This window comes from Oncorhynchus mykiss, chromosome 28, assembly GCF_013265735.2.
Source record: "Oncorhynchus mykiss isolate Arlee chromosome 28, USDA_OmykA_1.1, whole genome shotgun sequence".
NCBI lineage: Eukaryota > Metazoa > Chordata > Actinopteri > Salmoniformes > Salmonidae > Oncorhynchus > Oncorhynchus mykiss.
The window spans coordinates 10,011,341-10,026,546 of NC_048592.1; the positions used below are offsets into that span (position 1 = coordinate 10,011,341).

Here is a 15,206-nt window from a genome sequence, read left to right on the forward strand (position 1 = left end):
CTATTTGAACTCACAACAGTAAATTGAGACCCCGACTGAGTTCCATTTATGGGGTTTTTATGGGGCCCTAAGTGACCAATTATGTTGCTTATGCCTGGAGCCGGCCCTGTTTTGAAACAAATAGCTTATACTTTTCAGTTTATTGAGAAGTCATTGAAAATAAATGCTCTTTTGTTATTATTTAATTATAATTTTAGATTATTTCCTGAATTGACTGCCTAATTCTAATTGAGCCCAATGCTGGCATAATACAGTAAAGTACACACACACACACAAATGTTTTGCCAAATAGTGTTTTTTTGAAACAACTCCAAACTTCAAGGAGTAGGCATTCAAGGAGTTGATCTGATGGTCGAATGTGATGTCATCAGCCTCGCCCTTGAGGAGAACAAAAGAGGAAAGGCCCACCCAGCCACTTGTGCCATGTCATGTCTGACCTGGACCACCTATTGAGATGTGCTTTTTGTTACAGAGGCAGTGCAGTCAAAAACGTGATTTTCCTGTAAAAAAAGAAAGAATAAAAGAGATATTTCCATACTATGAGATCGAAATAACACTGTGAAATTGTGAGAATGAAGATAATGGCCTTTCAAGTGTCAGATCTTTTTGGAAAAAAGTGCCTGGAATTTCAGCCTCTTCAGATGGGATGGAGTTTTTGGCCCACAATCTGATCTGATTATTCTGACCAAGAACCAGTCATTTTTATTTGCATATGTATCCTACTTTAAAGGGGAAATGGGGTAGGCTCGCTAGAGTCTAGATGATCCTATCCGCCAATCAGGGCTATTTATGTAAATATATTTAAAAAATTATCAACACGCCCACACGATCAGACTGAGCATTTCAATGACAAAAGGAGGCTCAGGGAAATAAATGATTACAAATGTATTTTGAATTAATTTCATGAAATAAACACACACATTGATTTATTAGACATACAGTGATGATAAACAAAATATATTTAATAAACTTAGCCACATGTAACATATAGATTTTCATAAGAATCAAAAGTCCCAATGCAAAGTTATACTTCACTTTTATATTTTTTTAGTTACTACATAAAACTGATCAGAATTCCAAAGAATGCCTATGTCACGGCGGGAAAAACATTTGGGGGGGTGTGACGTAATATGGAGTACCCGGCAAGCCAGCCTATTCCCTATAATGTAAACTCCAACAGAAATAACTTCAAATTAAACCAAATAATTTGCACTCATGACTACTTGTTTCAATTACATTTTCAGCCAACATACAAGTAAACACTTAATGAATGTATTATTACAAATCTCCTTGCAAGGTTGCTAGCCAACTAGCCTGCTAGTGTTAGCCCTACAAGCCTGCTGAAGTTAGCCCTACCAGCCCGATAATGTTATGTTAGCACTGCGTGAGTTAGCCAGTTGCTATCAACACAATAGCTTACAGCCACATTAATGTAAACTAAAGTTTTGGAAATACGCAATCTAACCAGTTATCAAATAATGTTACCGGTATATGCAGTTATCCTAGCCAGCTAAAATGAGTTATTTTAGTCTGTCAGCTTGCCTAGCCAGCCAACCACTACGGTCAACATAGCTAAATAGTAACGTTAAGCCAGAGAATAACTAGTCTAGCACAGGCAGGAACCCACAGAACAACAACAAAGCCAGCATCCTTACAAAACACTATTGCAGTCAGAGTGCAGTATAACTGCAGTACACTGCAGTATACTGTAACTGCAGTTACAGTGCAGTGTAACTGCAGTATGTTGCAAATACTGCATCCAAAATAATTGCAGTTTTAGTGCAGTATAACGGCAGGTCAACTGCAGTACACTGTAGTTATTCTTCAATTACTGCGCCAAAATACCACAGTTGACTGCAGTTACTGCCCTTTTACTGCAGTCTCAAAACTGCAATCTTTTTGGTAAGGGGATATGAAATAGAGAGAGCGGAGACTTACTAATTGATGGCTGAGTTAGCTACCAAAGTCAAAGAAGAGCCAAGGAGAGGCCTTCAGCGGGAGAGGATGTTTCACTGGCTAAGGTAACACTCGCGATGACACTTGCGATGTACCGGTAGGTTGGTAGGAAATAGAGGTTGCAGGCTTCACATTCACGCTCTGCTCATTCCGAATCCTGCCTTCCACTAGTTATACTAAGCCACCAAAGTTTTCTGGGATGAAATTAGCACTGTACCTAGTAGACCTGCGCATAGCTCCCAATCTCCAATCCGCATGTTTCAACCAGACAAACCGGTCCCACTGCAAAGCCAGCTTCTTGTTTTTGGGGCACAAATGAGTCGTAACACCGTCCTTGTGGGTATTACTACTCTATGTGGGTATTACAGTACTAGCTACGAATGACGGAAAACTACTATAACACTCACTCACTCGCTCACTTAACTACCAAATGCACAGAAAAAGAGGCAACATAGTTTTTTTTACATTAATTTATATGGTTTCTTCTTCATGGATATACATAGTAAATCACCTGCACCAACACTTGGTTTGGAATGGCTTGTAGCTAACGTTAGCCAGCTGGAACTAGCTAGGTAGCACCGATTCTCCATATGAAGTTGAGAAAGAGTGCATTGTGGGTAGTTCCAAAGATATCCGGAAATAACATGTTTGACATGTTAACATGCTATGTTTCTAGTTATAGGAAACCGGATCGTGACTACAACTAAGTTATTAAGTCCTTGACCACACTGTGTTATTACTTTGTTGAGTAAAAACTCATGCATGTTGCCCTTTAAGTAAATCAGGTCTTAAAGTAAGTGAAAAAGGAGACTGGAGGAGGACTTTAAGCCAGTGGCGTGCCGTGGGCCTGGGGCCTGGGCCTTCAGTGAGGTCCTACACAGTCCCACCCAAATTAATCCACCTCTTATTACCATCATTATGATGCCATGGCTCTAGACACTATACATTTAGACAGAAACGCAGTATAACCATGCGTTGCGTCACCTTGAAATTTACATTTTTATTCAGAGGGGAAGAGTACAATACAGTACAGTTCAACTAATAGGCAAGAACATAGTCGAGTGCATCAGAGTTATATTAATATTCTTCTTCTATCCATTTCTGGTCCACAAACTTTGACCTTTAAGTAAAAAAAAAAAGAGTTAGCACTTTCATCGTGTCCCCTAAATGAAAGTTCCTGTTTACCCAATATTTAACTATTTTTCTTCACCTTTTCATTGTGCAACTCCGTTGCCCTGCCCGCTTGTTCGTTGAGCTGTAGATCCACTCCGGTGTCCCAAAAAGTTTTCAAAAGCACCATTGTGTAAGTGCCCAGCCGTACTTTGGTGTCTCGTTGCTGCCTTGGTTAGACAACTCAAGTTTGCAAAGCCAGTGTGGCTCCAAACACCAAATCGATCACTTGCAAATAATAGGCATTCCAAGCAGTACAGTTTGTAGTGCTTCTCGGAGCCTGTGAGCCATTGATAGTGCTCGTAGTTGGAACTTTGAAAGTGGCGAACAAACCCCTTTCCCGCCTGTGACAGGCTTTGTAGCGTCGGCGTCGGGCGACCTCTCCTTACAATTTTTAACTTTTCTTGAAAAGTTTGTCTTGAGAATGGCGTTATAATTATATCCTCGACCAAATCGATATCTTCTCCTCCTTCCGCCATTGTGGGTTGAAAAAACAGCTTAGTAGTACGCAAATTAATTTGTTTATCAAATTCAGTTTCCTAGTTCTGAGGTTCTGCATAGACCTGCCTCTCAATATTGGTAATCCAATCAAAAGACGTGCACGCACTACGCCTGCTAGCTGGCTCCTGTGTAACACTGGAGCCAGCCAGCAGGCGGACAATAGCCAACTCTAAAGCTGATTGGTTGACACTAAATTTTCATTTCCATTCACTCTACAAGTGCCCACACTGTTGATTCTGAAAGCCTGAGGGCAGATTTTAGACCCCTGGCAACACATGATGGCTGAATATGATTGGATAAAAAATCTAACATAAAGACCAGCCCTCCAAATCTCAACCTGGGGCTGGAAGCAGTGCAACCAAGAGGAAAGCGATGAAATGAAGAGTATAACTCTTACTCTGGGGCATAATTGAATACATTTTTGTGGGAAAATATATTAAAAAAATATATATATTCTGATGATGTTAAGGCCAGCAGAGAAGGCCTTGCTGGCCCTGACGGCCCACCACTGCTTTAAGCTAATTGGTTCGGCTTAATTAGTCCATAAATGTTTCTAGTTTCAGGCACTCCGGGATCCTTCAGTCATAATTCTCCTTTGGCAATGTGCAACCATTTTGTCTGTTGTATCAGCAAGTGTTACAAATAAAGGTAAGTGCATGATATAATATCTGCGAGACCATTTGAATAGACTACTGCTACCTATCTCATGATGACAGCCTAATAGACTTGCCAAGTTGTGTTGATGTTGGCTAATGAGATGTGAATGATGACGTTGTCAAATTTCATTTTCAGATTTGAATGTAGATTGTGAGACATGCTCCATTAAAGTGACATGGAAGGTCAGTCCAGAGTTGGTTGAAAACGCAGCCGTCTCTTCCTTGGAAACTGCGTTCCATCCACATTTAAAGGGAGGCTGAACTCCCTGATTTAGCTTTGGTTTCAATTCTCCTCATTAGGAAATGCGACTGAGAACAAGATTTGGGTCTTGGAGACGTGCTTTGATGTGAGTGTCTTTTGTGTGTGTGTTTGAATGTGGGAAGCGTTTGTACTTTCACTCTGCTAAAACAGTACACAGTTATTCACATACCCTTCTAGATAACTTGAAACAATCTAACTAGGTCTTGTGTCTGGAAGTAGCCTAGACTAGCTAGCAAGTTAGTCAACTTCTTTCACCAATTAGCTTCAGCCGTCCAGTGTGCAATGGTGGCAAAATTGGTTTGACTCTGGATAGCCTATGCCAGTTAGGGACTGTCAATAAATTATAGAATGTAAATTTGACTATATTTACATGTTGCACATATTTTTGATGTCTCATTAAATGCTTTAAATATGTGTATATGAATGTTAAGTCATAGACATTTTTGCTTTAGACTTTTTTAAATAATGCCCCATGTACATTGTGTTATTTACTAATGGTCCCTAACTAGCCCATTCGGAATGTCAAACCAAATTTACCATGGCCATTACCATCGGGTCGCATGCAGCGACGATCCAAATTGATGATTACTTTGGTGCTGTCAGCTGTGGGCATGTGGGCAGGATTAAAATAAACCTTTTACGGTACCCTTCATTCCATGACATATCATTTTTCCCCCTAATTATCTCTCAAATCTCAATTTTGGACGAGACTGACTTTATCACCAAAATAATCCTATTTACACTTTGTAGTCAAGTTTGACACTAGAATGTTTCTGACTAATATCGATGGCACATAGGCCGTTATCTACAAGATAATTTGTTTATTGCCTTCAGTTACTCTTTAATGTTCTGCCCAATAGCGAAAGGGAGTCAACATTACACTACAACCTCCATGACCGCACCATCCAGAAATGGGAAGTTTGTGTCCCCAACTCTACAGTGCCTTTGGAAACTATTCAGACCCCCTGACTTTTTCCACATTTTGTTACATTACAGCCGTATTCTAAAATGTATTAAATAAAACAATTTCCTCAGCAATCTACACACAATACCCCATACTGAAAAAGCGAAAACAGAATTTTACATTTATGCAAATATATTAAAAACAGAAATACCTTATTTACATAAGTATTCAGACCCTTTGCTGTGAGACTCAAAATTGAGCTCAGGTGAATCCTGTTTCCATTGATCATCCTTGAGATGTTTCTACAACTTGATTTGAGTCCATGTGTGGTAAATTCAATTGATTGGACATTATTTTGGAAGGTCCCACAGTTGACAGTGCATGTCAGAGCAAAAATGAGGTTGAAGGAACTGTCTGTAGAGGTTCGGAACAGGATTGTGTCAAGGCATTGAAGGTCCCCAAGAACACAGTGGCCTCCATCAACCACCAAGACTTCCTAGAGCTGGCCACCCAGCCAAACTGAGCAATCGGGGGAGAAGGGCCTTGGTCAGATTTGGGACCAAGAACCTGATGGTCACTTAGACCGAGCTGTAGAGTTCCTCTGTGGAGATCGGAGAACCTTCCAGAAGGACAACCATCTCTGCAGCACTCCACCAATTAGGCCTTTATGTTAGAGTGTCCAGATGGAAGCAACTACTCAGTAAAAGGCACGTGACAGCCCGCTATGAGTTTTCCAAAAGGCACTCTCATGAGAGTCCTGTAAGGCTCCAAATAGGTCAGATCAGCTTTACAATAAATTACTTCAGCCAGACCCCCTTTCACTCGCAGAGGGGGGAGAAGGGAACTGGTGGGGGGTTGACAGCTCACAACCAGAACATTCAGCTATCTCCCTCTCCAAATTCACCTAAGGAATGTGCCTTTGTTGACACATACATTTTCCTTCTGAAAAATGTTCTAAAGCGAATACTGGAACAATATTTCTAACATAGAATGTGGGGAATGGTCAAAGGTGATCTAAAAAAATAATAATGTAATTTCAGTTATTTTGTGATGTCATTAAAAGTGTTGTAAAGGAAATACTGTAACTTGAAAAGTGTACACACTACATGTACAAAGTTTCCATCTTCAACGTTGTGTATGAAATATGAACAATTATTTTGGGGTTTTTGTTGAGAGGGATGTGATCTTAACTATAAGTGGAAATTGTTTCTATAACTTTGTACAAATACTCCTGACATCCATTTCTTTCTCTCTCTCGGAGGACCTGAGCCCTAGGACTATGCCTCAGGACTACCTGGCATGATGACTCCTTGCTGTCCCCAGTCCACCTGGCCATGCTGCTGCTCCAGTTTCAACTGTTCTGCCTGCGGCTATGGAACCCTGACCTGTTCACCAGACGTGCTACCTGTCCCAGACCTGCTGTTTTCAACTCTTAAGAGACACAGCAGGAGCGGTAGAGATCCTCTGAATGATCGGCTATGAAAAGCCAACTGACATTTACTCCTGAGGTGCTGACTTGCTGCATCCTCGACAACTACTGTGATTATTATTATTTGACCATGCTGGTCATTTATGAACATTTGAACATCTTGGCCATGTTCTGTTATAATCTCCACCCGACACAGCCAGAAGAGGACTGGCCACCCCTCATAGCCTGGTTCCTGTCTTGGTTTCTTCCTAGGTTTTGGCCTTTCTAGAGAGTTTTTCCGAGCCACCGTGCTTCTACACCTGCATTGCTTGCTGTTTGGGGTTTTAGGCTGGGTTTCTGTACAGCACTTTGAGATATCAGCTGATGTAAGAAGGGGCTATATAAATCCATTTGATTTGATTTGATTTGAAATTTGGCCCAACACACTACAGCCCCAGCTTCCGGCAGGGCAGGCGGAGGGGGGCCTGCCCGGAAGGGGGGGCCTCACTGCGGTGACGGTCAAGCGCACCTCTTCTGCCATCCACAAGCTTGTTTAAGTGATTCCCGGACGGCTCTCCAGGTCTCCTTCGAGTGCTGCACCCACTCCTCCACAGCAGGAACTTCGGTCTGGCTCTGATGCCATGGGGTCAGGACTGGCTGGTAGCCCAACACGCACTGGAAAGGTGACATGTTAGTGGAGGAGTGGCGGAAGGAATTCTGAGCCACCTTCGCCCATGGGACTTACCTCGCCCATTCACCAGGCCGGTCCTGGCAATACGACCAAGGAAACCTACCCACATCCTGGTTTACTCTCTCCACCTGCCCATTACTCTCGGGGTGAAAACCCGAGATCAGGCTGATCGAGACCCCCAGACGCTCCATAAACGCCCTCCAAACTCTGGACGTGAACTGGGGACCCCGATCAGAAACGATGTCCTCAGGCACCCCGTAGTGCCGGAAGACATGGGTAAACATGGTCTCCGCAGTCTGTAGGGCCGTAGGGAGACCGGGCAACGAGATGAGACGGCAGGACTTAGAAAACCGATCCACAACGACCAGGATCGTGGTGTTTCCCTGAGACGGGGGAAGGTCGGTGAGAGAATCCACCGACAAATTCGACCACGGCCGTTGTGGAACGGTTGAGGCGCTGTAACTTCCCTCTAGGCAGGTGTCGAGGAGCCTTGCTCTGCGCGCACCGAGCAGGAGGAGACATAAAACCTCACGTCCTTGGCCAAAGTGGGCCACCAGTACCTCCCCCTAAGACTCCGCACTGTCCTGTCAATACCAGGATGACCCGAAGAGGGTAGCGTATGGGCCCACCGAATCAAACGATCACGAACACCAAGCGGCACGTACTGAACACCCGCTGGACACTGAGGAGGTGCAGGTTCCAACCGTAACGCCCGCTCAATTTCTGAGTCCACCTCCCATACCACCGGTGCTACCAGACATGGAGCTTGAAGGATGGGAGTAGGATCGTTGGACCGCTCCTTGGTGTCATAGAGACGGGACAGCACGTCAGCCTTAGTATTAAGGGAGCCTGGCCTATAGGAGATCGTGAACCGAAATCTGGTAAAAAAAAAAAACATGTCCCTCCTTGCCTGACGCGGATTCAATCTCCTCGTTGCCCGGATATACTCGAGATTAAGATGGTATGTCCAGATGAGGAAAGGGTGCTTGGCCCCCCTCAAGCCAATGTCTCCACACCTTCAGAGCTTTTACCACAGCTAACAACTAACAACAGCTAACAACTGGTCCCCCACGCCGGACTGAGCTTTCTCGAGAGGAAAGCTTTGGTGGCGTGCCTAAGCACTGTGACAGCACGGCTCCAAACCCAGCCTCGGACGCGTCCACCTCCACTATGAACGCCAACGAGTGGTCCGGATGAGCCAGCACGGGAGCGTCGGTGAACAGCTCCTTCAGACAACTGAATGCTCTGTCTGCCTCCGCTGACCACCGCAAGCGAGCCGGCCCCCCCTTCAGCAGTGAGGTAATTGGGAGCAGCTACCCCGGATAAACCTCCGGTAGTAATTGGCAAACCCTAAAAACCGCTGCACCTCCTTAACCGTGGTCGGAGTCGGCCAATTACGCACGGCTGTAACGCGGTCACACTCCATCCCCACCCCTGAGGTGGAAATGCGATAACCCAGGAAGGAAACGGCTTGTTTGGAGAACACACATTTCTCAGCCTTGACGTACAGGTCATGCTCCAGTAGTCACCTAAGTACCTTACGCAACAGAGACACATGTGTGGCAGAATAGATCAGTATATCATCGATATACACCACCACACCCTGCCCGTGCAGGTCTCTGAGAATCTCGTCTACGAAAGCGTCTACGAAAGCGCTGCCCGAACAGGCAGGGGAGCCACCTTCGGTGGGAGTCGTGACACCGACAATGTGTATGCCGCAATCTTATCTATTTCAAATATTCTCATTGATCAAGACAGGCGGGTGTCATTCAATAACACGCAGTTAATCAGGAAAGCTTGTTTTGCTTCATTCTGTTGAGCCATTTTCTTTGGCCAAATTAAGTTCCAAATGTAATGCTGTGTTTGCTGAAATGTAATAGCCTGCTCACATTTTCCCTGTAAACAATACCTTGATTTACTTTTGATATTACCCTGATAAAGTTTAGAAACTTTTGTGAAGGTTTGGTGTGGCTGTTATTAAACATTTTACTGCAGTGTGCTTAATCAGGGTCACAGAGTGTTTTTGGTAGTCTTAAACAAAAGTATGCACCTCACACCAGTGGAGGCTCTTCAGAGGAGGAAGGGGAAGACCATCCTCCTCAGTGAATTTCATACAAATAATAATAGTGAAACATTAAAAAAGTTATAATTTTTAGATAACACTATGCTAAATATATTCACCAAATAATTGATAAAAACACACTGTTTTGAAATGAAGGTCTACAGTAGCCTCAGCAGCACTCTAGGGTAGCACCATGGTGTAGCCGGAGGACAGCTAGATTCTGTCCTCCTCTGGGTACATTGACTTCAATACAAAACATAGGAAGCTCATGGTTTTCACCATCCATAAACAGTAGTTATGATCATTTCCGGAGGACGTCATCCAACCGATCAGAGCTCTTGCAGCATGAACTGACATGTTGTCCACCCAATCAAAAGATCAGAGAATGATTCTAGTACTGAAAGCATAAGCTGCAGCTAGCTAGCACTGCAGTGCATAAAATGTGTTGAGTAGTTGACTCAAAGAGAGAGAGAGATACAATAGTTGAACAGTGACCTTAATATCTCCCAATGCCTAAAACCGAGGAGAAAATTAAAGTTGATCAACTCATGTCAGCCTGTGCATGAGAGGAAGCCAACCTGCCCAGTAGCCTTTGCTAACATTTCAGCATAATAAAGGCATAGAATAGTTCTCATAATGTGCAACCAGATTATTTCATAATAATGTCATCTTTCTCGTAATAATGAGCTAATGGCTTATTTCGTTATAAGGAGTTATTGAATTTTTATTTTGTAATAACGTGATCTTCTCGTAATATTTATATACAGTGGGGCAAAAAAGTATTTAGTCAGCTACCAATTGTGCAAGTTCTCCCACTTAAAAAGATGAGAGGCCTGTAATTTTCATCATAGCTACACTTCAACTATGACAGACAAAATTAGAAAGAAAAAAAATCCAGAAAATCACATTGTAGGATTTTTTATGAATTTATTTGCAAATAATGGTGGAAAAATAAGTATTTGGTCAATAACAAAAGTTTCTCAATACTTTGTTATATACCCTTTGTTGGCAAAGACAGACAGAGGTCAAACGTTTTCTGTAAGACTTCACAAGGTTTTCACACACTGTTGCTGGTATTTTGGTCCATTCCTCCATGCAGATCTCCTCTAGAGCAGTGATGTTTTGGGGCTGTTGCTGGGCAACACGGACTTTCAAACTCCCTCCAAAGATTTTCTATGGGGTTGAGATCTGGAGACTGGCTAGGCCACTCCAGGACCTGAAATGCTTCTTACGAAGCCACTCCTTCGTTGCCCGGGCGGTGTGTTTGGGATCATTGTCATGCTGAAAGACCCAGCCACGTTTCATCTTCAATGCCCTTGCTGATGGAAGGAGGTTTTCACTCAAAATCTCACGATACATGGCCCCATTCATTCTTTCCTTTACACGGATCAGTCGTCCTGGTCCCTTTGCAGAAAAACAGCCCCAAAGCATGATGTTTCCACCCCCATGCTTCACAGTAGGTATGGTGTTCTTTGGGTGCAACTCAGCATTCTTTGTCCTCCAAACACGACAAGTTGAGTTTTTACCAAAAAGTTATATTTTGGTTTCATCTGACCATATGACATTCTCCCAATCTTCTTCTGGATCATCCAAATGCTCTCTAGCAAACTTCAGACGGGCCTGGACATGTACTGGCTTAAGCAGTGGGACACGTCTGGCACTGCAGGATTTGAGTCCCTGGCGGCGTAGTGTGTTACTGATGGTAGGCTTTGTTACTTTGGTCCCAGCTCTCTGCAGGTCATTCACTAGGTCCCCCCGTGTGGTTCAGGGATTTTTGCTCACCGTTCTTGTGATAATTTTGACCCCACGGGGTGAGATCTTGCGTGGAGCCCCAGATCGAGGGAGATTATCAGTGGTCTTGTATGTCTTCCATTTCCTAATAATTGCTCCCACAGTTAATTTCTTCAAACCAAGCTGCTTACCTATTGCAGATTCAGTCTTCCCAGCCTGGTGCAGGTCGACAATTTTGTTTCTGGTGTCCTTTGACAGCTCTTTGGTCTTGGCCATGGTGGAGTTTGGAGTGTGACTGTTTGCAGTTGTGGACAGGTGTCTTTTATATTGATAACAAGTTCAAACAGGTGCCATTAATACAGGTAACGAGTGGAGGACAGAGGAGCCTCTTAAAGAAGAAGTTACAGGTCTGTGAGAGCCAGAAATCTTGCTTGTTTGTAGGTGACCAAATACTTATTTTCCACCATAATTTGCAAATAAATTCATTAAAAATCCTACAATATGATTTTCTGTTTTTTTTTCTCATTTTGTCTGTCATAGTTGAAGTGTACCTATGGTGAAAATTACAGGCCTCTCTCATCTTTTTAAGTGGGAAAACTTGCACAATTGCTGACTAAATACTTTTTTGCCCCACTGTAAATGAAAAAAATCTGAGTGACAGCAATACGTCACTGTACGTTGCAGACTTGACATGTCTACAACACATGGCAGCTGGGAGGCGGACCACACTTTATTGTCTCTGGGCAACTGGACATCATTGGCAAAAGTGGGCATGCAAGTAATCCATACCCAACCCATTGTGACATACTCACTTCAAATCTTGTTTTAGACGAGACTGACTTTATGACCAAATTTATCCTATGTACACTGTGTAGTCCATCTTGACACGATTCTGAATGTTTCTGACTCATATCAATGCCACATAGGCTGTTTATAACCAGAGAAGTTGGTTCTACGAGGCAGTTCCCCTTGAATCTTTCTGTCCCTGTACAAATACTTTGAAAATGCATTATTGTTTGCTTCTTTCCATGAGCTAATCACTGATCTGACATGACTGAGTGAAAGCACTCCACCATAATAAAAGGTTTCAGTTTTTAACCATTTTCTTTACCGACAGAAACCACTATCTCAATTTAATTTGCACAATATTAAATCTGCACAGGATTACATTTGCTTGATGTTACTGTTCAACGATATCGTTGCAATGAAAACCATCTGATCCTTTTGCTTTAGGAACTATGGCTGTTTTGCACAGGCAGCCCAATTCTGATATTTTTTTGGTGTTTTGACCAATCACATTAGATCTTTTCACTGTAGCTCTTTTTCATTGCAGATATCTGATAATATCTAAATGCAGCCTAGCCTATCTGATAGTAAATAAATTAGGAGAATTGGATGAGTTCGTAACGATTTCCAAATCAGGGATTGATCGCCTGCAGCTGGAGGTTGTTAACAGCGAACACACTGATGACAGTGATTAACTTGAGCGCTTGCTGGCAGGTATAAATACGTCTCTTCAACTGAACATTGTCATTCAATTAATACTATTTAGTCATGAAGGCTTACTTTTGGCACAGTGCGGTCCTCCTAGGCATGGCTGTTGCGACCATTGTGGCACAGGATGGTAATGTGTTCTATTATTTTCTTTGTGCATTCAGTTTTTGTTTGGGAGGTGAGCATTGACTTATAAAATACAACTCATGGCAATGTTGCAGAAGTTTAATTTTATATTTGAGACTATAACTAGACAGCCTTGTCCTCCTGGCAGATCTGAAGGTGGACTGTGGCCGTGACTCAGTCACCCTGAGATGGGGGGCGGCCCAGTCACAGATGGACACCTCACTCCTCCGGCTGGGAGGCTGTTATCCAAGCAGTATCTCTGCTGGGGAGGCCATGTTTCAAGTGGAATTCAGTGACTGTAACTTCAGTAGACTGGTAGGGTTTAGCAGAAGTTGTGTATTTGGCTGTCAGAAATGGTGTTTAAACCCTATCCCTCCTACCTCACTACAGGTGACTGGGGACACATTGATGTACATGAATGAGCTGATCTATATGTCTGGTCCTAAAGCTCAACTGAAGTCTTTCTCTCATCCAGTGGTTTGTGCCTATGAAAGGTGATTTGTGGCTGTTTGTGTACTCAATAATAAATGTTTCTATTTTATTGATGTTGCATTGTGTCCTAATGCTGAACTAGAACAAGTTTAACCATGAATTGACTCTTGGCTAAATGTTTAATTTATTTCCCTGGGTCTGTGTAGGCCTGCAGACTGGGCGCCTCGCATGTTTGACCCAGTGTTTCATACGTATGGTCAAGGAGATCTTGTCTTCCACATGGAACTTATGAAGGGTAGGGTTGACACTGCCTGAAGTACACCACTTGAATCTTGTAGATGTAAGCCTGACCACATACGTATCCTACAGATGACTTCTCTGGACCACATCTGTCTCGGGAATATCCCCTGGGCTCCTTCATCCACATCTCTGCAGCAGTGGAGCAGCTGGTCCATCAGCCCCTGCTGCTGCTGTTAGAGGAGTGTGTGGCAACCACAACACCAGAGGTGCAGTCTGAGGGCCCGGTGCACCCCATCATCACCAACAAGGGGTATGTACCACTGGGCTATACAGCAGGATGCTGTTAGAGCTGTTGCTCCACGTGACTCTGGATTTGTCTAAATCATTAGTGATTGTCAAGTGTTTTGTTCTCCTCAGATGTCTTGTCGCTAGCAAGAATTCAAATTCAAAGTTTGAACCAAGACAGAAAACCTCTGAAATCCGTCTGTCTCTGCAAGCCTTCAAGTTCGCCGTTGGCAAGGAAGTGGGTGTACTAATCTACATGATTGACAGTTTGTCACCTCTTAAATGTGCAGTAATATCCTTAATTTCTTCTCAGGTGTATATTCACTGCAATCTTTTGGCTTGGGACCCCAGTGGCCTTGACACAAGCAAGAAGGCCTGCCACTATGTGAAAGGGCATGGGTAAAATGTGTACACGTTACAAAAATATTAGTATTTTGGAGGTACTTTTAGCACGTTAAAGTACTACTCTGGTTTCATGTGCTTGTTTTCGCCCTCCAGTTGGGCGCTCCTTGATGACCCCTACCATAGTACCCTCTGTGGCTGCTGTGACTCCAGCTGCGAGCCCTGGAAGACAAGTGGAATTGCATCAGGTACTACTCTTTGTGCACCCCACTAAAATGTTTACTTATTGTCCCAGGGCAATAGATTGCTGGACACAGAAACGAAGGTGTCCCAATCAGGTTTAATGTTTGAACTTCCTCTTTTCAGGGAAACATGGGTCAACTCAAAATGCTGTTCTTATTGGACCACTTGTAATCACTGACAATTCACTGGCCTGAGAAGATTGACTGGGTTTGCTTTTATCCCTGCCCAATTAACATTTGAGAGTTTATTGTTGGATTTGCATTATTTCATTGACCTGTACATCAGTTCTTGTATTTGTTTCAGGTATGAACCTGAACAGATGTGACTCGTGGGAGGCCATCTACCTTGCATGCCTGACTCTGTAGTGTCTGACTTGATTTGAAATAAATGTTTAATACTTACAGTGGTGTCTTGGTTTGGTCTCTCAATAAGCATCTAAAGCTATACTCTGCAGAAGTATAACTTGGTTTTGCATCAGGTCAGTGGTCAACATGGTGCAGTGACAGTAAATTTTGCACATTATTATAACATGAGTGCTTGGACGACTCAACTATGCTTACAGAGCAGAAACCCACTGTAAAAATGATGTTCCTGCTCTAACCTGACGAGGCTCAAGTATTCTCCTATACATCCAGTTGTAGCACCGCTGTATTGGCAGAGTAGGCCTGGTATTATGCCTTGGCCATCAGGTTTCATGACTGGG

The 15,206-nt window shown here is 43.2% G+C and overlaps 1 protein-coding gene across 3 annotated transcripts; it reads left to right on the forward strand.

Annotated features, from left to right (window-relative positions):
• The first annotated feature begins 12,843 nt into the window (after nt 1-12,843).
• Nucleotides 12,844-14,906, forward strand: LOC110508477 (zona pellucida sperm-binding protein 3). 3 transcript variants are annotated; one of them, XM_021589016.2, is made up of 10 exons: nt 12,844-12,965; nt 13,110-13,276; nt 13,352-13,455; nt 13,600-13,688; nt 13,763-13,943; nt 14,051-14,156; nt 14,232-14,317; nt 14,417-14,508; nt 14,627-14,710; nt 14,789-14,906. In XM_021589016.2, the coding sequence occupies exons 1-9, from the start codon at nt 12,896-12,898 to the stop codon at nt 14,695-14,697; spliced, it is 966 nt and encodes a 321-aa protein (XP_021444691.2). In that variant the 5' UTR covers nt 12,844-12,895; the 3' UTR covers nt 14,698-14,710; nt 14,789-14,906. The 3 variants fall into 3 exon arrangements, with proteins under 3 accessions (XP_021444691.2, XP_021444692.2, XP_021444690.2); XM_021589017.2 differs by having other exon boundaries at nt 14,807-14,906; XM_021589015.2 differs by having other exon boundaries at nt 14,627-14,906.
• Nucleotides 14,907-15,206: the final 300 nt, after the last annotated feature.